General features: G+C 37.8%; 1 protein-coding gene across 2 annotated transcripts in view; it reads left to right on the top strand.

The window, feature by feature from the left end:
• arhgef10la (Rho guanine nucleotide exchange factor (GEF) 10-like a) overlaps positions 1–21,142 on the top strand; it is a 98,574-nt gene that overhangs the window by 32,406 nt on the left and 45,026 nt on the right. For both annotated transcript variants that reach the window (XM_043252316.1, XM_043252317.1), the window contains 5 exons: positions 192–337; positions 1,898–2,070; positions 8,855–8,970; positions 11,518–11,645; positions 18,457–18,557. In XM_043252316.1, the coding sequence (XP_043108251.1) occupies positions 192–337; positions 1,898–2,070; positions 8,855–8,970; positions 11,518–11,645; positions 18,457–18,557 (664 nt within the window). The remainder of the gene's footprint in view (positions 1–191; positions 338–1,897; positions 2,071–8,854; positions 8,971–11,517; positions 11,646–18,456; positions 18,558–21,142) is intronic.

Genomic DNA, 21,142 nt, shown 5'->3' with positions numbered 1-21,142 from the left:
CTGTATTTCCGCTACCTTTTCTGCTGCAAATGTACTGCTGTGTTTCCAATCTTCTGCGCTACCTCCCTGTGAACTTTCAAGTGTCTTCTGTGCCACACTGTGGCCTCTAAGTAAGTGTGTAGCCATGTAATTGGTCGCCTCTATTTTGTAAGACTTATGTGTAATCAGTGTGTCCCCTGTCTTTTCTTCAGCTGCTGAACTCCGAGCAGAGCTCTTTGATCCTTTGCGAGACGCTGATTGAGACGGTGTACGGCGAACGAGGACAGGTCCTCAAGTCTAAGGAGAGAAAAGTCTTTCTCTTCGGTGACATGCTCATCTGTGCCAACATCAATGTCAAGTACGTGTCCCGGACAAGGTCAATTGACTTTCTCTTTGTCCCTCCGTCCCGCTGATGGATTGAAGCTCATCAGCCGATCTAAATATGGACTCCTGAGTCTCCTGAAGCATTACAGTGACGTTCCCCACTATGCCGCAGTCAGTGTGAGGGGGTTAGTGGCTAATGGCTAAGGCACAGGACAGAATTGGGCAGAGTCAAATGGGCCTTCATTATCTGGGAACAAATAGCAGGGTGTTTAGCTACAGCGACACGAATTATCCCCATAGATCACAGGCATAAAGGCGCTCCTCTGTTCCACTCAAATAGATTATCTATGACAGCACCATTGATCACATCTCAGCAGTGCAAAAGGTAAACAGCTAAGTGAAAAAGCTCACGCTGATGCTGAATCTCAAAGCTTTTGAGCTAGTCCTTCTACTGCAGCAGCGCTTCGCCTCTGTTCTACTAAAGTGTGACTCGACATGCCATTTAGAAGATCTTTAAGAGTTGATAGCAATGTTGATTCCACATTACAAGAGTAAAAGGATAATAAGAAGCCCTGAAACTAGCTGGAGGTCCAGCCTTTCAATGTACCTGACAGCTGATCAGCCTTAAAGCTGATTTGTAAAAAAAGAATTAGAATGAAACTGGAGAAATGCAGCAGTGTGTTACTTGCTCACCAGTGAACATCAGCATGTTCGTAATAAATCCATCATTAGGACTTTTTATCATGGCTTCCAGCTAAAATACAAATCCATAATGTTGCTTTTTTCAGTTTTTATCAGTTTTTTTTGTGAACTTTTCTTTTAGCAGCAAGCCTTGTAACCCAAAAACAGTGAACAAAGCTTAAAGGGAATGGAAAAATGGACATTCTGTCAAGAATTACTCACCCTGAAATTGTTCCAAACCCGTAAGACTTTTTGTTCATCTTCAGAACACGAATGAAGATATTTTTGATGAAATCCAAGAGCTTTCTTACCCTCCAATAGACAGCAATGCAACTACCGTGGTCAAGGCCCAGACAAATAGTAAGGACATTGTTAAAATAGTCCTTGTGATATCAATTGTTTAGTCTTAATTTTACGGGTAAGGGCAGAGAGTAAGACATGAATTGACGAATATGAAAACTAAGCAGGGTTTATTTATAAAGCTTAGACTTCATCCCTATACTTCATTTTAAATTTCAACTTTTATACCAAAAGCATGGGAATAATTTCTGCTTCGTGACATTAAAAACCTTGAAATAGAGAATTCCAGCGTCTCTTATGATGATAAATACCCTTGAATCCACAGAATCATAATATTTAACAAGAGCAATAAAAGTAGTAAAATTATGAAAACAACTAAGAAAATCGGACAGCTGATGTACATTAGTGGCTTCCTTGAAGCAGCACAGATTGCTGTTCTTCAGATGCTTCAGAAGTGAAATATGGTATTATAAAGTGCTTTTGCATTGTTTGCCTTTTTAATTTCATTTATTTTTTTTTATTTTGTTTTATAATTTTATTGGCGGAATCACAATTGTTAAAAATGAAATCCATTTTCCTCTCTTTTGCATCTTGATCCTATTTTCACGACCAGGGGCCCCCCTGACATCAGCAGTCTGGTTCCGGTAGGTCCCAAGTACACCCTGAAGTGGAGCGCCCCCTTGCAGCAGGTCCAGGTAGTTGAAGTGGGTCAAGAGGGCTCCCAGACCAAGGACACGCTCTATCAGCTGGGAGGACTCAAGCGCTCGGGCGGCTCTTCGGGATCGGGTAATGGCAACGTTGTTACCGCCACTACTTTCTAAACAATCAGATAACACGCATCCTTGATGTGAGTCTCCGAGACATTTTGAATTAATTGACCGTTTCTTGTGAGCAATGCACCTTTTCATGGCCTCCGCAGATGAGTGTATCAGGCAAGGCAGGGTAGATAAGAACAACAGAGGCGCGCTATAAGCAATCTTATTTCACTGTCTGATAGACCACAAACATATTCAGCTTGCTGTCATCAGTTTTGGCGCATTATTTCCGCCTCCACTCCCAATCAGAGAAAGCAAGTTCAGGAGATTGGAATCAGGGCTGAACACTCTTACAAAACATTATTGTGTTTTGAGTTAAAAGACGAGAAAGAGGAAAAGAGCAATTGTGGGGCACTAAGATAAATATGCTGACAGAGTTCCAGGTACAAAGTGTTATCAGGATGTACAGGTTCTGGCTGTTTAAGCCTTTTACTTTCAGAGCTAAAATATTAATGGTGTTGTCTGTGGAACACCCATGTTGGATTGTGCACACAGGGGAGCCAGGAAATTAGATGACAGAAGATGTTTAATTCTGGGGTCTAGCAGACCGCTCACGGGCAGGAGTCTTTAGAAGACCTCTTATGCCCCCTATACCTTATTTCTCTCTGAAATCATTATAAAACAGTGTTCTGCCCAATTTATCTGCCTCTGTTATTTTCCTGCTGTTTTATAACTCAGTGGGCTCCCATTTACTTCGTATTTCTCATTTTCATATGCCTCAATTCGATTTTAAGTACTGGCATGATATTGCCAGTACTTAAATAAATTACACAAGAAATAAAAAGTGACAGGACAAAATATATAGGTTCATTACGCGTCAAATCTACCAAATTTTAGAAATTTTCCCAACTCACATTTTTGATATTGCTAATATTTTTTCTAAATAAAGATAAAAACGTATCGTGACGGTCGCCCAAATATTAAATGTCATAGATTAATATTTACTAAATAATTAGCTATTGTGTAGAGGGTGGTCAAGAAGGCCATTATTACCTGAGAATGATTCAAATTACAGCTTGTAAATATTTTGTTTTACCTAATCTAAAAATTTACATTGGCAAATTTCTATTATTAAAGTAACCATAATGCAAAAAAATATATATATATATAAAAAAAGATGATTAAATGATGATTCACTGAACTATTTTATAACCATGCATTTTTTTTAATCAAATCTACAATAATATTGTAAAAATACTTTACGATGTAAAGTAAACCATGCATTTTATTTCTCATAAAATCAAATCAATTGCACTTTAAACATAAATGCATTTATATTATATTATACAAAAATGTCAAAAACACCATAAAATGTAATAATCTAAGGTTAGCTTTTACATTTAACCACCAACTTCACGTGAAGATAATCTTTTAAAACACTAGGAATTTTAATATCACTGTAAAAAAAATTCAGATAGTCTTTTTAAAGAAATGTAACAGTTTAAAAAAACACTCATGAGTGGGTTGTAGCTGATGTTTTATTTCATAGATTTCTGTCATTAATTTCATTTTTCATTTTTAAGACCTTTGTTCATTTTCACAACACAAACTAAAGAGGTGTTGATGAGATCTGAGAGCTTTCCATCCCTCCATAGCAGCTTAAATGTTCAGAAAAGTAGGAAAGACAACATCAGAGAAATCAACATGACTCCGGTTTAAACCTTAATTTTAGGAAGCCATGCGAGTGCTTTGTTTGCACAAAAATAAATAAATATCCACCTTTATTACTAAAACATTGATCTCCATCCCAGTAGGAGAATATTATTTTTAAACTACGGTAGTGAATTGTTATTAGTTGTTGCTTAATAAAATTTGGGTAAAACTTCTAGACTCACACCGAATACTTTTAATGGACTTTGGCCCAAGGTTTTTGTCGGATCCAAAAACCCAAGGCCCCAAGGAAGCACCGACGAGGCACGATCAGGCCCCGGACGTGACAGTGGAAACTTGACTGGCCCTGGCATGCACTAGCGACAGTGGAAACGTAACTAATGTCACCTGGGGTGTCCTTCAGAAGATTTTCTGCAGTTGAACAGTTCAAAGACTACTATGCTAGTGGCTACCCCACACCTTCTCTGGTCAAAATATTCCACTTACAACATCAGTTATTTATTTAGGTGTTAAAATTAACTCTCATCACCCCTTTGAGTCTCATGTAAAACAACTTTGCAAGATTTCCTTTTTCCATCTTCTTTATATTACTAGACTCGGTCCTATGCTCACCGTGCTCACTCTTGCAGATGTGGAAAAGCTTGTCCATGCCTTTGTTTCCTCCAGGCTGGACTACTGTAATGCACTTCTATAGAAATTTTTCTATAGAAATTTCAGAATAGTTCTGCTAGGATTCTGATAAGGGGAAGCAAACATGATCACATTACACCCATTCTCAATCGCTACGCTGGCTTCCTGTATCATTCAGGATTGGTTATAAGGTTACTCTCCGTACCCATCAGTGCATTCATGGGCTCCCTGCTCCACAAACTTCTATTAAACATATCTATTAAAACCCCCTAGGACTAAACGTTGCGCTATGGGAGATCGGTCATTTTGCTCAGCTGCTCCGAGTTTGTGTAATGGCCTTTCTGACCATCTACAGACTCCACAACCTGTCGAGGTTTTTAATCTTTTTAGATTTTTACCGTGTAGCACTCCCTAGTACGATGGGTTTCTCAGAGTTTTTTGAATATTCTCCCTGCCCACCTACGGATTCCACAACCTGTCGATGTTTTTAAATATGGACTTTAGTAAAGCTTTTGAATGAGACTTTTACATTTGTAGCACTTTTGAGATTCTGCGATATTTTGTGTTATTGTGCTAATATTTTAAGGACTACCTTGGACTCCTAGAGTTTTAATATTCTGCATATTCTGTGTGGTTGTCACTGGTCAGTTCACGGCAGTTATAGAAATGAATCTTTTCCAATACATATAAATTGAGTTTTACCTTTTTTTTGGGCCAATGAAAGCAAATGAAATCAGTATCAACAAAAGTCATTCTTGCAATGCAGAAGAAGTTCAGCTGCATCTGAAGTATTTGCACACTGCTTTACGCTGGACATAAATAATTTAAACTACGGTTACAAAAGCATAAATAATGATTTGATATCTTAAACATTTAAACCGTTGAATACTGATATTTGTAATATAAATTAATATATATAGATTCATATACTTAAATAGATACCTAAAGCTGCCAGCAGGGGGCATCAAATCTCTGTTAATAAGTGAGTCATTGCTATTGAACCGAATCATTTAAACGGGTGATTAGGCTAATTCAGGAATGAAACTGCCGAGAAAATATTTTGATAATTTTTTTGTGGGAGAAATGGAGCAGTATTTTGTCTAAAATGCAAGTCCGTTAATATGACCATTTTGTTTATTAAACTGTTGGTTAAAATCATTATCATATGTAACCATGTTGCTTTGTGGGAAAAAAAGGTCACTCGTTGTGTGATTTATTTATTTATTTATTTATTTATTTATTTTTTTGACAGTGTGTTCAGAAGCACACATCTCTGGCTATGGAACAAGAAGTTGCCACTTTACTCACTATTTTCCAGACACCTTCGACGTAGTCTGGTTCACTGTGTCCATCTTCCAACTATTTATAGCAGCGCATAGACATGCAAACCTGTTTTGCCTGGTCCACGCCACATCTCCCCTCTCTTGTGATGTCACTCCATGGGGCTCCTCGCCCAAACCAGATCCCGTGCTCCCCCACCATACCTCAAAATGGACTCATTTTTCATCTCCTGCAGGCCCTTGTGCCCTAATTTATTGATGGAATAGACCAACATTCCAGGAAAAGGCAGACCCACTGCTGCTGCCTCTGCAAAGCACCACAAAATAGTGGCATACTGCAATTCATAGAGACCCCTGTGAACCGCGAGATGAGACGTGCCCGCTGATGGGGGAGCTGCACACAAGCATTTGTATTAGGGGGTGGGAATGTATTCCTAATGGAGACATATTGCACTGTATATTGGTGTTCTACTCTCACGTAATTTTATCTTTATCCTGTTGAGAAATTGTGCTTCTAGACTTTTGGACAATGTAAATATGTGGACGTTAGTGAGTAATTTAAGAATAAAGGCTGTTCAAACCGAGAACAAAAGATGATGATGATAATAAAGATATAGTTCTACAGATTGGTCTGCAATATATAACGATAAAGGCATCGAGAAACGATTCTAAATAGTTTTCTCCAGAAAAAATTGACAGCCAATCATAATCAGTTCTGCTGTAAAGAATTTCAAGTGGCAGATGAGTATGTGCTTAGAATAAAAGGTGACAATATTGTCAGCTGATGTTAATGCTAATGTAGTTATCTTTATAGTTATCGTTCTTGATGTGAATGGTCTTAAAACCATTTATTATAATTATTGTCCAGTTCTCACTATTAACTAGTCATTAACTATGATTTTGCATTCTAATTTGCCTCTTATTTATTCTATACTATTCTATTCTGTTCTATTTTATACTATTATTCTAGACATTATTATTATTATTACATTTTAAAACAAAAAGAAGAAGAAAATGTATATTATTTATATTTAATCTGGTATTGTTTTATTTAAAAAAATCACAATATAATTTTATTTATTAATTTATTTTTATAAATTAATTAAATTGATTGAAAAACTGTCTATATTTAATAGCTACTTTTTATATTTTTACACTATATCACCAAAAGTATCCTTCTAATTAATAGGTTGATAACTTTAGTAGTTTTCGGTTCAAGGTCAGCATTTAAAGTCACACCAGATGTTCACCTGGGATCAGGACCAGTCAAGTTCTTCCACACTAACTCGATCAATAATTTCTTTTTGATCTTTTCCTTATACACAGAGGCGTCATCACGTAGAATATATAAGAGTCCTGTCCAAAGTATTGCTTTAAAATGAGAAGCACACAGTTCCCTAGAATATCATAATATTTTTAAACATTGAGATTTGTACTCTTGGAAATGACTAAAGTAGTCAAACCTGTTCATTATTAGGGGGCGTCCCAAGTCTTTTGGCAATATAGTGTGTATTTACATTGCCGTTCTAATTTGGCATCACACTTTGGTCTCTGGGCATTATCACAGAATTGTTTCTTCAGCGGTCATGCATAATTTTTTGATTTGTTTAAACATGTGCCAGACAGATCTTTGCTAAAATTGTATGTGTAAAAGCACTCTGATATGGTTGTCGGTTAAAGAGCACAGATCTGAATGAGAAATCCATATTTGAGCTGTCCTTTTGGCAACAGCTTTGTTGACTTTAGGCTTTGGACTTCCGTATTGTGCCTGCATAGGCCTCTGCTGGCGGCCGCCCAGCGAGTGTGTCAGTTTACATAGGACAATGTGTGTGAGAGAGATAGACTAGTGGAAATGGCAGAACACCATACCGTAGTGTGAAAAACCATATCCCGGCAGACCAACTGGATTAGTCTGGATTACAAGTCAGCACATTCACCTGAGGCCAAGGTGGGCCGCGAGCCCTCAAACCTGTAGGCCCGCCTGAGGCCTTGCCACAGCAACCAGAAGAGCACGTCGACTCTGCCAGCGTGCGCTGTAGGGGCTCGCTGTGCTTTTTTTATTCAAATGTGCCTGCTATTGATCAAGCTGTGCCAGTGACAGATGTCTCTGTGGCTGTGTGAGTTGAAGACCCTATTAAATTTCTAAAGGTTAGAGAGAGAGACAGACAAAACAATGAGAGAAAGATGTAGAGGTGTAGAGAGATGTGGATGGAAGCCTAGACAGAGAGTGAAAAACACAAAGACGGGTAAAGAGAACCCAGAGAGAGAGAGAGAGAGAGGAAAATGGTGTGTCAGAGACAGAAAGATCTCTAACAGACCTTCCAGCACTACTTCGAGAATTAGGTTGAGCTGGGGGCCAACAAATGCCCGCGCCGCCCCAATTCGGCACACAGGTCACCTGATTATGCGGAGGTGCTGAAAGGCCAGACAGTCCTGCGGTCTGCGCATCCAGCTCCGGGATTTAATTACACTCCTCATTCCTGGGCTATCGGTCGGATGCGTCGAGCACATTCACCCCAGCTATTGATTGTGCAGGCAGAGACCAGAGACCGCAAAAAAGTAAACGGGGATTCGGATCGATGGTACATTTCACGTCTAATGAGACACCTGCGTTCGTTTCGTCACCCTTAAAGGGCTTCATATTTCTAAATGGCTTCATTTTATACTCGGCTTCTCTTCCCTATAGCATTAGCCGGTGTGGCTACACAAACAATAGGAGATCGATTTGTCTCCTGTATCGATTCTCTTTGTTAGTGGCGCTACTGGAGAGTATTGACAAATGAAAGTTTGGTCATAGAGCCCAAGTCTTTAAAAGTTAAAGCGTTTGATTTTGTTTCGATTTGCGTTTGGGCAAATATTCAAGCAGAACTTTGAGCGCAGTCGTTCTGCCTTCCTCTTTAAAGGTCAGGTGTCATTTAGAATTCACCTTTGTGTCATTAGCGGAGTGTGCGGGTTGCAGATCAATGTTTTGAGGAACGCGCGATGTGCCGTATAGGAAATGCTAAAGTGTTTTATTTGAGAGTAGCTCACAGTGTAACCGAGCCGTCCTGACTCGATTACATATTTCGAATGATTCAGCACCTCTACGGGAACCCGTATCCACAGAAATACCATCTCAGCTTTTAAGAACCCTGGATTGCAGGCGCTTTTTGCGCTCGGGGGTTCATGCTCCGATAAAGCATGGTGTGAAATTTAAGTACTGGATAAGTGAAGCTGGTTATTTTTGATTGACAGGAAGTATCTTTCTGGGTCCGCCCCGTCTGTATCAGGAGCTGCAGGAGTTACAGCATGACCTCTCAGTGGTGGAGCAGGTCACTCTGCTTGTGGGAACTTTACAGGGAACGTACCAGGTAAATACTGTTCATTACTATATGTACGGTGGGCAGAGTGGGAACTTGAAGGGAACTGACCTTATACATTAAAAATTAGGTGAAGTTAATTAAAAGAATGACTCATAAACTGAACTGTGTGATCAATAAGTAAATGATACTTTTGATACGTTTTGAATATATAATGCATATGTTATAAATGCATATTAAATACATTTGTACATAAAAATACATTTTTAAAAGCAATTGTTAACTTTTTATTTATTTTCCTTTTTTTACATTACTGTGATGTAAAATAATTTGTCAGCATTGTTTCTCCAGTGTAAAAATAATATATTTTATTATTTATGATAATATTTATTATTGTTATTATTATTGAATGTTGTGCTGCTTAATATTTTTGTGAGAACTGTGATAAATTTTTTTTTCAGGACTCTTTGATGAATAGAAAATCCAAGGGAACAGCATTTATTTGAAACAGAAATATTTGTAGCATTATAAATGTCTTAACTGTCATCAATTTAATATGCCCGTGCTGAATAAAAGTTCCAGTTTCTTTCAAAAGACAAAACTAACTGATCTATCTTACTGACCGGTATTTTCAGTTAATGTCTGTATTCACTTACATAGGTATGTGAATTTTAAAAATAAGATCCGATGTGTTTTTGAATAAATAAACCGGATTTTCATTATATAAAAGCCCAAGTGTCCAAAAATGATGATAAAGAGCAACATCCAGAAAAAGATCAAGGTAGAATACAATAAAGAGCAAAACAAAGGCAGTATTAGTCACATATGCTGCAGCCATCTGGGGATGGAAGCCTTTGGGGTGACAGAGTTTTCAGCGTAATTAAATTGTGATCAAAGTTCGGCAACATCATCAATTGGTTATCATGGCATCCGCTTGATAGTTGGACGGCAACATGGGGAAACCTTCATAATCTGATCTGGAGTTAATGTACAGATGGGAGATAGCTCTAAACAACATGTCTACATTGCACAAGGCTGCTCTCAAATCAGGACAGCTCCCCTGATGGCTTGGCAGTCACTAAACCAGTACAAAAACAGCTAGATTGCTTCTGTTACCTCGGAGCGTTGTCTGAAAACAGTAACAGAGCTTTGTTTTGCATGGTTTCCTGACCATAGCCATGCCTTTGGCCTTTCTCCAAATGACTAATTCCTACCCACAATCTAATCAGAATATAAATGTGCAGCAAATAGAGAATGAGTGAACTTCTGCAGACCTCATTGATTTTGGAGATGTATTTCAATTGGATTTGACTTTAGGGAGGTATGAATAATGCTGTTCACTTGAGCTCACCGTTTATTTGAGCTTACAGTTGGAACCGTTAGAAACTTGTAGAAAAAAGGTTTCTCGAACTCCAAATCAGCATTAGAGTTTTACAAGGATTCCAGAAGAGTCACGTGCCACTGAAGACTGGCATAATGATGCAGAAAATTCTGCTTTGCCATTAAATTGTAAAACAAATATTTTAAATTGTAATAACATTCCACAATATTACAGTGTTCTTTATTTTTACTTGAAAGTAGTTATTTCAGCTTTGGTGAGACTTTCAAAGAAATAGTGTAGTCATATATACTGTAGTTAAGATAGCCCAAAAATCATTGGCTGTCAGTTTAACATAACATGTTAACTTAATTAATTCGTTTTAAAGATATAACGTGGTGATAAATCTTTTATCACAGACCTATCCACAGACCTGTACGTCATCTTATATTTCATACAGTTTACTGTTCACAGATATAATAGACAACAACTCCATTAAAAACGTATTGGGACAAAAACTTTTCCTGTATGATTATATAATATGATAAGCAATCTCACACCAGCAGCAAGGGCTATCACCCACAAGTGCTGTTTTTGTCACAAAGAACATGAGTGTAAATGTGATTTTGAACAACAGTTCAGTTAATAGGAAGTTAATATATTGAAAAACATAAAAAAGTGTTTAACATTATTGCCCAAACTGTTGTGCATCTCCAAGCAGCACAGACATGTTTAGTTTCTGAATGAATCTGTGTTTTGAACAAATTGTGTCAATCAATAATTCAAAGACCCATTCACGGAGAAGGCCGCCTTCTTTAGAGCGTGATTTCATTTGGGGGAAAAAAAAAAGGGATCGTTCACCAAAACTAAATAAATATATTCTGCCATGATTTACTCAACCTCATGTTTCAAACCTGAATGATTTACTTTCTTTTGCACAACATTAAAGAAGGTATTTTGAATAATGTTGGTAACTTGGTTGTTTTATTCGCTAGTGACATTCATTGCATTAAAAGATTAAAACAAGACAATTTTATTATGTTTCATTTACATAAGACCATTGTAGCCTAAACATTTAACTCAGTTGGTTTAAATGATCTTTTGTGGGTATTTTGACGGCTAAAATTTGTTTTATTTGCGATTTTAATGTAATTATTTGCAGTATTATTTATTTAGTGTATATATATATAATTTTCACGTAATATTGGTGCAGTGTTGGGTCACCATTTCGTGTTCAATGTGAAATCAAGGTCCTCAAGCATATCTGTGTTTGTTTCTAGAATCTGAACACCGCAGTAGCACAGGACTGGTGTTTAGCACTGCAAAGGCTGATCCGCATCAAGGAAGACCAAATTCAGAGTGCCAACAAGTGCCGTTTACGATTGCAAGTCCCTGGCAGACCAGACAAGTAAGTAAACGGGGCAAAAGCTTCTCTGCACGTTGACAGAGTTATTCATTTTTCTTCAGCAGCCTCAACAAAATGCAAAAGAGCACATACTGATGCATCCAGGTACTTGATGTAGCCAATTCAAACAACACATTTTCCTCTTCTTGTTCTCCTGATAGATTGCATTTGCCTTCAAAGTAGTAAGACATGTTGCTAAATGGCTTTTGAGATCTGAACAAGAAAAAACTATTTTGTCTCGATTACGCCACAGCTGGATTTCAGACTGGCGGTCTCGCACATTTCACTGGAGCAGGTGATCCCAAGCGGCACCGAAACATAATGGCCAATGACAAACATGTTAATGTTCATCTGCAACAATGTTAAGATGATGGAGGAGCCCGGCGCCATGTTAATTTCCCCTAATGAAAGTGCATTACCCGGCTTTATTTGTGGCGTGCATTAAAAGCCTGCCCCATGTCACCTTTAACGAACCCGAGCAGCAAATTACAAGCCTAATAGCATGATGGGAAATCATTAAGTGATAGTTCTCAGATTCGGAGATCAAGGAATGCTGGAGGTAAAGTTACACAGCTCCTTTCAGTCTGGGAAGTGCTACATTATGGCTAGTCATAGAGCTTATTCAATTCATTTAACTTAGTCTGGGAGCTGCTGTTTCCCATTTGGAGCAGTAGTGTCATTTCTCTTTGATGCGCAGACAGGGGCTTTAATGTACTCTTATTATGTCACATTAAGAGTCAGTGAATGTAAATGTGTCAAGGCGGAGGCTGCACATTTTTCACAGTGCGCTGCACCTGAATGTGCTTATCTTAATGATGCAGAGTGAGAGCGGAAACTTCACTCATAGAATCGGCCGTGGAAGGAAGAGAAATGAAGACAGATTAGTGGAGGATTCAACTAAGAAAAGAGCTGAGGAGATGGGAAGAACATGAGAGAAGAGAAGCGGAGAGCAAAAGAAGATAAACTGGAAACCACAGAGCAGTTGATGTTCATTTAACCGTCATGTTCTGTGTATATTTGAGAACTCCAAAGAGACTCTAATGATTTACATGTAAAAATAATACAAATCATGCCACTTTAACACTGACGTTTTTCTTTAAATTCACTCGGAAATCACATTTCTGCCATTATTTCCATACAAATTAAATCCCAAAACAACATTAACCCCCTTTACTTTCATAGACATTTGTTGCACATATTAAATGATGTTTGGAATGACATGAGGGTGAATAATTTATTTTTTGGATGAATAATTCACTAGTAAGTAGTATTGGTTTAAGACCCAAAGGAAATCTCTTTCCTGTTCTCCAACCAATACACCCTTATAGGTTGTTTGTCCAAATCCCTGAAATACGACTCATCGGAGCCTATACTACTATTGTGCCCTTATCGGCAACAGAACGTTTTCATATTAATATCTTGCACTTTTTGTTATCTGCATTTTTGTTATATGCATGCTTACGTCATTTCAAAACCGATTTAACGTGACGGTCATTATTTTTATGCCCACTAGATGGGGCTTAACATAAATATAGGTCTTAATAAGGTACTTGCACAAATGACCTACAGTGTTGTTTTTTTGTTGGAGGACAGGTTTCGGAAACTTGAGGGTTAAAGCTGTTATTGTATAAACTAATTTACGAGAAGGTTCAGGCACAAAAAAATATTTCATTTCATCCTTACTCCCTGACTACAAAGACAAATAGTGCCTTGCAAGCTGAGAGGAGGTGCAAGGGACTGATTTTCTGCCATGGCGCATGGTAGAGACTCAGCAGAACGTTTAATCTCCGTGTGCTTTCTCAACCTAATGTGACAGCCCAACCGGCCCAGAGCGGCTCAGTACCCTGTAGTCCTCCCAATATCTGTCAGACCCCTGCTCTTCAGGCCTGCTTGGTTGGCTCACGTTCTGCAGAACTCGCAAGAGCAATCTGCTCAGTCAGATGTTCACTAGAACCCCTGCCCTGCTCCCAGAACAGATCTTCCAAAACAGTCACACACCCTGAATTTTCCAGTGCCTTCGTCAGCCTGCTGTGATGTCATAATGCATCGATGTCATTAGGACAGGGAACTGAGGTTTGTGTTTCGGGAAAATACCAAAATCAAATGATTAAGTATTCTATAAACGGTATTGTGGATCTTTAGTGTGAAATGTGGACTGATTCCCAAACATGAATTCAGTTTGTTTAAGAGCTTAATGTAAAGGTGTCATAGTTACACCGTAGTTATACATTTATGTACTGAATAACATTATTAAACTACATGCACATACTGTATGGTTAGGGTTTGGTTTTGTCTTACTTGCTTATAATTGTGTTTGACTAATTGGTAATGGTAAGTACATGCAACCTGTGTACTATAGACGCAGTTACCATTAACTGCTTTTAGTAACTCAAAATATGCTATAATAGAATATGAATTCTAAATGGATCTTATTAGCTGATTCTTTTTAGTAATCAAAAATATGTTGCATGACAGCTTTCTCTGAAAAAAGTATATACAGTATATATCAAGTATATACAGTGTTGTTTTGAATTTGAAATAGCTTTTATGATCACAGCCAGTGTGAACTATTTGAAATCCTGAACAATTTAAATAGCTTTTATTTGAAATCATAAAAGCTATCCTGAACAAATTATTTATAGTGAATCAAAAACATATCTGTAGATCTCTATATTAGGCAGCAGACAAGAATTACATTTCTTCTTTCCAAAGATTTGTTCCTCAGAAGTTCTAAAATATATTTAATGGAGGCCGTTAATGAACCACAATGGAAATAAATAAAATAGAATAGAAGTGAATAGAATAGAGCCTAGTAGAGCTGTCAGAGCTATAGTGCTCATTTGGCTGATGTTAATTGAATCTGGCTCACAACATTTCCTGAAGGCCAAAAAAATCTGTTAAGAAGAAAAGAACATGATCGCAGCAAGGCAGAGAAGAAAATAAAATCTTTGAGTACAAAAAAAAAAAAAAAAAAAAAAAACTAATTTAAAACCTCTCTCTCTCCTTGGTTCAAATACACTAATCCTCACTCTCTTTACCTATCCTTTTCTTTAACAAACACATGCATACAGATCCGGGGAGAGAGGCAGTTCCCAGCATGCATCCACTGTTCTTTGTTTTTCACCTGCTGTTAGTCTAGGAGCCTATTCTAGCATCAGATAACTCCTCTCAGCAAGCAGCAAAAGGGGACGGTGACACGTGGAAATTTCAAAGCGCTGCCATGGAGGCTGATGCACATTCACCAAGCAGGGTAATTAACGTCACCCATTCAGCTTGCTGCAAATCTGTGTATGCGCCTATGAGTCCTGCCAGTTACACATTATCAAAAACATGGCGCGTTGATTGAGAACAACATATTAACATAGTATACTGACAGATGGCCGAAACAGAGGCAAGCCGTCAAGTTTTCCTACTAGAATGTTGTTTTTCTTCTAGGTCTACTGAGATCTATTCATGCATGACATTTAAATCTGCTTTTTAGACACATATAATGCAATTAATGTGGTGTCTCTTGGCTTTTCACAATTGAAAATATTAATCCAAGAGCATTCATATTCCATCCTGGGTTAAACACAGTGTTCCTGGGTTGCCAGGTTTTGCAATTTAACAGTGTTCTTTTTTTGTGCTTTTTTTCGAATGATGCTTTTGTTCACGGTGGCTTGCACTGCATTACAGGTATGCATTTTGTCACTTGATGCATTCCCTGGGAATTAAACCGGTGCTACTGCCTGTATGAGCTTCAGGAATTTGCATATTCATGAGGTTCAGCCACACTGATTGGACAACTATAGATTAGCCAAACAGATTCTGTCTTCTGAAACACTGGGGAAAAAAAAAGAATTACAAAAAAATGTGAAAATAATAATCACTCAAGTTAATGCATCTGCTTTCAACGTTTCACTTACATCCCGAAATTAAACGCAGCGTGAAAGTATATGAATAATTAATTAGGTAACGACTGAGGCAGTTTATGATTGGTTGTTTGTGAATAAACGACTTCAAAGCCCTGCTAACACATTGGTGAGACTTTGCTTAACCCAGAGTTTAAAAGAGGCCTTAACTTGGTTTTAAAGAGATGTTAACCCAGGGTTAAGTGTGAATTTGACAGGTCAATTGATCTTGGACTAATAGGAGTGGGGTTTATAGAGCTTACAGGCATAGAGTGCTTTCTCCAAAGCCACTTCCTGTGTGATTTACAGTCTCCTCCAATCGGCACAGAGAAGAGCTGAGTGTCTTGCTTCCATTCCACCATCTGTCCTGTCATTCTGCATTAGTGTCACACACATGCCACAGCACTGACCTGCAGCCATAAATCAGTCTGTTCTCTGCTCTCCGTTCTGCCCTTTCTGCCTGGGAGTCTGCCTCCTCCGCTGTTTCTTTATTCAGGCCGCACAGAGACACACAAACTCGCACACCCTCTCGCAACCACCCAGATTTTCAATCAGCCAGCGGGAGGAACCCAGGGCCATTCTGTTTATCGTGTTTAGACCGATGTGGGTGCCCAGCTTTATCCCAAGAATCAAATTAAGCAAGGAGCGCGCTAACTTCGCTCCGAACAACCAGCCCTCCCCCTATCCCACCTCTTTTTGCTTATTTTTCCCCATGAAACCATTGTGCTGAGTGAAGGAAATCTGTGAGTTGTTGTTTGCATTTGCCATTCTGGGAAGGAGCCAAGCATCGCCTGAATTTCAGTCGAAATTCGATTTCTTTATCTCGGCGCGTCTTCGAAGGTTTTAGTTCATTCTTCTATATCTGTGTCTCCGCACTTCACGCTTTTCTTCCAACCTTTTTTCTTTCTCTCGCTCTCTCTCCGACTAGTTCCCCTGGGTTGGAAATGAATGCCGAGCAGGCAGAGGCTGCTGGTGTGACAGTAGCCAAGGCGGGCGTCATCGTATTCTCCAGTCAATTACCTTCTAATGATGTTTGAATGTGAATTGCTTTCCGTGTCCCTGAGCCTTTGCTGAGAGTCTCTCTTTTGCAGGCACCGTGTTAGAAATGAAGTTACAGTATTTTTACAAGTGTAGAATGGATTCCTGGCTCATTGGAGACATGGACAGCTTTATTAAGAAGCATGCAAAACTACAGTTTGGCATGTAGTTTTTTTTTTTTTTTGTTTGTTTTTTCAAATGAAATAATAGGAAACACAAAAACACGTGTACACAAATACACAAGTGTATTACAGTAAATTATGAACAAAAATTATATTCGCAGAGATGCTTTTGGGTGCATCTGTGATTTCATGAACAATTTTTGACTTATATTTATTGGTTGATAGGACTTTGGAGGGGTTTATTTATTTGTAGAAATATTATAGAGTGCAAATTATGTTGCTTTATTCAGAAGTTATCACTGATTAATAGCACATATTGCTTCTCCTAATTAGTTAATATGCATATAAACAGCCTTTTAAAGGGGTTTTGGGTCACCATTGACTTCCATCATAATAGGGAAGAACAAAGAAATTCACACAGATTACTATTCCTTTTAATGATTCCTTTCTGAAAACACATTATTTTTCACATAATTTACCTTTATTCCACACCGCTTTGTTCCTCCTCTGAAAAACACAATGACATAAAGTACATTACCATTTAAAAAAAGTGAAATCACAATCAATCGCCCCTTTAATTATGGCTGATACTAAGACATGCAAAGATAAAAGAAAACCAAACTGGACACAGGAGCAGCTGTTGCTTCTTGCCCAACTGCTGAAAAGAAACAAGGATATAATCAAGGCTTAACCCAAGGCAATACCTTTTATAACAGTTCATTATCGTCAAATATATCTAAAACGTTTATGTTCTGAGGCATATTGCAGCCGTTTAGGGTAACCATTCTTGGTTTTGGTGAAATCCTCTTCCCTAATTTTAACTTTTTCATAGATTTAAGAGCTAGTTTTAGTGCTAAAATGCATTTTGAAATACTCTTAGAGCCAAAATTAAGGATTGTTTTGTTCCTTCTGTATCATGTCAGACAGATCAAGACAGCCAGATATACTGATTATACAAAGGGTGTGTAGTGATTATGATTTTTATGAACACAACTGTGCTTCATTAGACAACTCGACTCTACGGATACATCCGAGGTTTAGCTAGAGTTCATAACGATGGAATACAAAAACGGAATCCGTTTTCAGTTTTAAACGGTGATTCTTCAAAGTCGAAATCTAGGTGGGTTTTTTTCTGGCCGATCTCGTTCAATAACTAATATTAAAACTTGATACCATCAGAAGCAGACGGTGCTCAGTCATGCTCGCTCATTCCCCCCCTCGTAGAAGGCATTGCTGAAAAGTTCTGGTCCATTAACCTGGCTAAACATCTTGGTGTAGAATGCAGATTAACTCAGTATGCTCACCTCGTCTTGAGACCCGACCCAATCCTTCCTTCTCCACATAACCCCACATGCCACTACATCCATGGGGCTTGTGGTCTGCTTGACCTTCCCACTGTTTCTTTGATTAAGTTAAGGACAAAATATGTATCTACACGCTGTCTTCATCTCTGCTTATGAGAGGGAAAAAGCAGACAGCACAGACTTCATGAAAAATAAGACTCAGCACACAGATCCAGACTCAGCTTGAGATCAGGCTGTATTGGAGAGAGTGGCAGCTGCTCTCCCCAGGGCTCCTTGGTGCACTGCAGCAAAACTATTTCACTGTATTATTAATACTGATAATTAAGGGACCACCATGTTGTGGTGTGTTTTAATGAATATTTTACAAGATTATCTAACTCGGAAGGCCATGGCAACACTCCCGTGTTGGGTAGATCAGTATATCTCACCACCTGCCCCATGTTTTTGTCATGTCTTGTAGGTCTGGTCGTCCTGTGAGCTTCACTGTGGTCTTCAACACACCAAGCCCCGTCAGCAAGATCTCCTGGGTTAACAGGCTCCACTTAGGAAAAATAGCACTGAGTAAGTTTGAATTTTATCCTCATGACTAGAGTTCTGTTGATCCAAAACATTGACTGATTAAGATTAAATTAATGAATAAATAAATAAATAAATAAATATATAATGGGTTAGACTAATAATAATATAATAATAATTGTTGTTGTTATTGAAAATTCTTTAGAACCAGATGGTTTTTTTCTCCTTCCTGAGACAAATGTGTGTGCTTATTATGTGTGTAGATGTATGTATGTGTGTGTATATACACGTGTGTGTGTGTGTGTGTGTGTGTGTGTATACAGTATGTATGTGTGTATATGTGTGTGTATATATGTGCATATGTATGGACATTTTAACATTTATTTTTATTCAACATATTTAATTTATTTATATTCAAAATATACATGTAATATGTATACAAAAATTATTTTGGATGCAATTAATTGCGATTACTTGTTTGACACTAGTAATAATAAAATATAAGTAATTATATTTAACATTTATTTTTAATTTATAATTTTTTTTTAATGTATAATTACATTTTCTGACATCCATCTACTTTTGTATTATTTACGACAACAACGTCATTTATTTATATTCTACATTTTTTTTATGCATTACAAATTATTTTTATTTAAATAATTATTAAGAAAGACGCTTCCAGAACCAGATAGGTGTTTTTGTGTTTATTCGGAGTTCATTCCAAAAAGAAAGGCCAGAAGATGTTAGCTGCATGCCGTAAAATAACACGATAAAATACAATTTCACGCTCTTATAGCTTGGTTATCTCATCTCTGCATTTACAAGGTTGTGACTTGTTGGCTTTCTTTGTGTTTATTACATCAGTGATAAATCAGTGCAGCCAAGTTTTATTTAGGACTTTTCAATGCGTAAAATAGTTTTAATATGTTTTAACCTCAGGGCAAGAAGATATTCAGGCACTGCATTATAAAATATAACTCCCTGAAGAAATGCATGTTTGTTTTATGACAAGCTAATAGAAAATGCCTCTCTGTCTCTGGTTTATTGAATAGTATTGACATTAAAGTACAGACATTTTTATGACTTTTTTTATGCGTTTATATGAATTTAACAAATGATTTAGCCATGGCAATAGTGTTATAATGGTGTAACATCCTTTCTGTCTCAAATTAATATAATATTCTAGCAAATCAGAAAATACTACAGTTTTAATACTATAGTTTTTTTTAAGGATGTCCAATTTTCTGATATTATAATACTGTTATAATAGTATTGGGTCTTGGGAGTTTTTAGTCAGAAACCCAAACAGCTGGGCTTTAATGCATTGAATATTGTTTTTAGGCCCTATAAGCTATTATTGTCATAAAGATGCTTCATTGAGGCGTCCAGATTGTTGTGATAAAGCTCTTCGAATGTAATTTTTTGACTTGAATCGAATACCAAATCTAGCAGCTTTGATTGTTTCATTTGTGCCATGCATGAAATACAGTTTCTTTGTCAGTCTGCAGTCCATCAAAACTACTACTGATTGATGGAGTCTGGCTTTTCAGTGTCATGTTTTGGCAGCTTTTTCAACACCAGCTAAAGTTTAACAAAAACAAAAGAAGTCGTTTTCCCCCCGAGGGGCATGATCAAAGATTACACCATCCTACTTGATGGGCACACTGAGAAATGAGCAAAAATAGGATGAACTGTAGCACGTCTAGGTGCCAAGAGCTGTAAGAGTCTTTATCGGAACCTGGTTTTACCTCTTATATTAGATTTGTAATCATTCTAATGTGCAAAGTACTTTTTTGTTTGTGTGAATTATCTTGTTTTCACACCAATAATGATGGTCTAACATACGCTGCCTATATGGCTATTTGTGAGCTGTTGTTGAAAAGACTTTTACAGCAATAGGCAAATAACAATCTCGGTTGACATTAAGTGGATGCTGGCAGTGTAAGTGGCAATATCCCTCCAAAAAAAACAAACAAAAAAACAGCTAGATGGCAATGAGAAAATGACAAGCATTCCTGAGAATACCTTTCTTTTTTTTTTTCTCTCTCTTTCTGAGAAGACATTTGGCTTTCTCTGCATTTCTCCGTTTGCTTTCCTTCGTTTTCTTTTCTTGCCCTCGGTTAGCTGTCAGACTTTTATTCCGTGTCAGCCAAACTTGTTGACCAGAGTGTGCTTAAATTCGCAATCGGTGCACCTTTCGCACTTCACTTTGCAGAGTCATAACATTTTTATTTGGCATGTGATTCTGAAAAACACATCATTTTTGTGCGTCAAAACATTGCGAGCGTTTTGTGCAGATGGACGTTGTTATTCAGTCTGCTGAAGATGTCAGTAACGCCTAATTTCATCACGCTCCCTACTCACTTAGCCAAATGAAATTACAATAACAGAAATTCTGGTGCAGTTTCACGGGGGACCTGTTGTTGCCGGGCTCTCTTACGTCTTTTGAGAACGTGTGGGCAGAAAAATCCTTTAGATTGAAGTCATTTGAGACCCTTCACCTTCCGTCTGGCAGTATATTACAAGACAAGCCACTTCCCTGTGTTATAATCTCTGTATTCCTCACTCCCTTAGGTCCTCTTTGACACGTATTGATCCTTTTTAACTGCTCCTGCGGTCCTCCACCC

The sequence above is a fragment of the Puntigrus tetrazona genome, chromosome 11 (genome assembly GCF_018831695.1).
Source record: "Puntigrus tetrazona isolate hp1 chromosome 11, ASM1883169v1, whole genome shotgun sequence".
NCBI lineage: Eukaryota > Metazoa > Chordata > Actinopteri > Cypriniformes > Cyprinidae > Puntigrus > Puntigrus tetrazona.
Note: the sequence above shows the minus strand (reverse complement) of the source record. Positions and strands in the feature narration are given on the sequence as shown.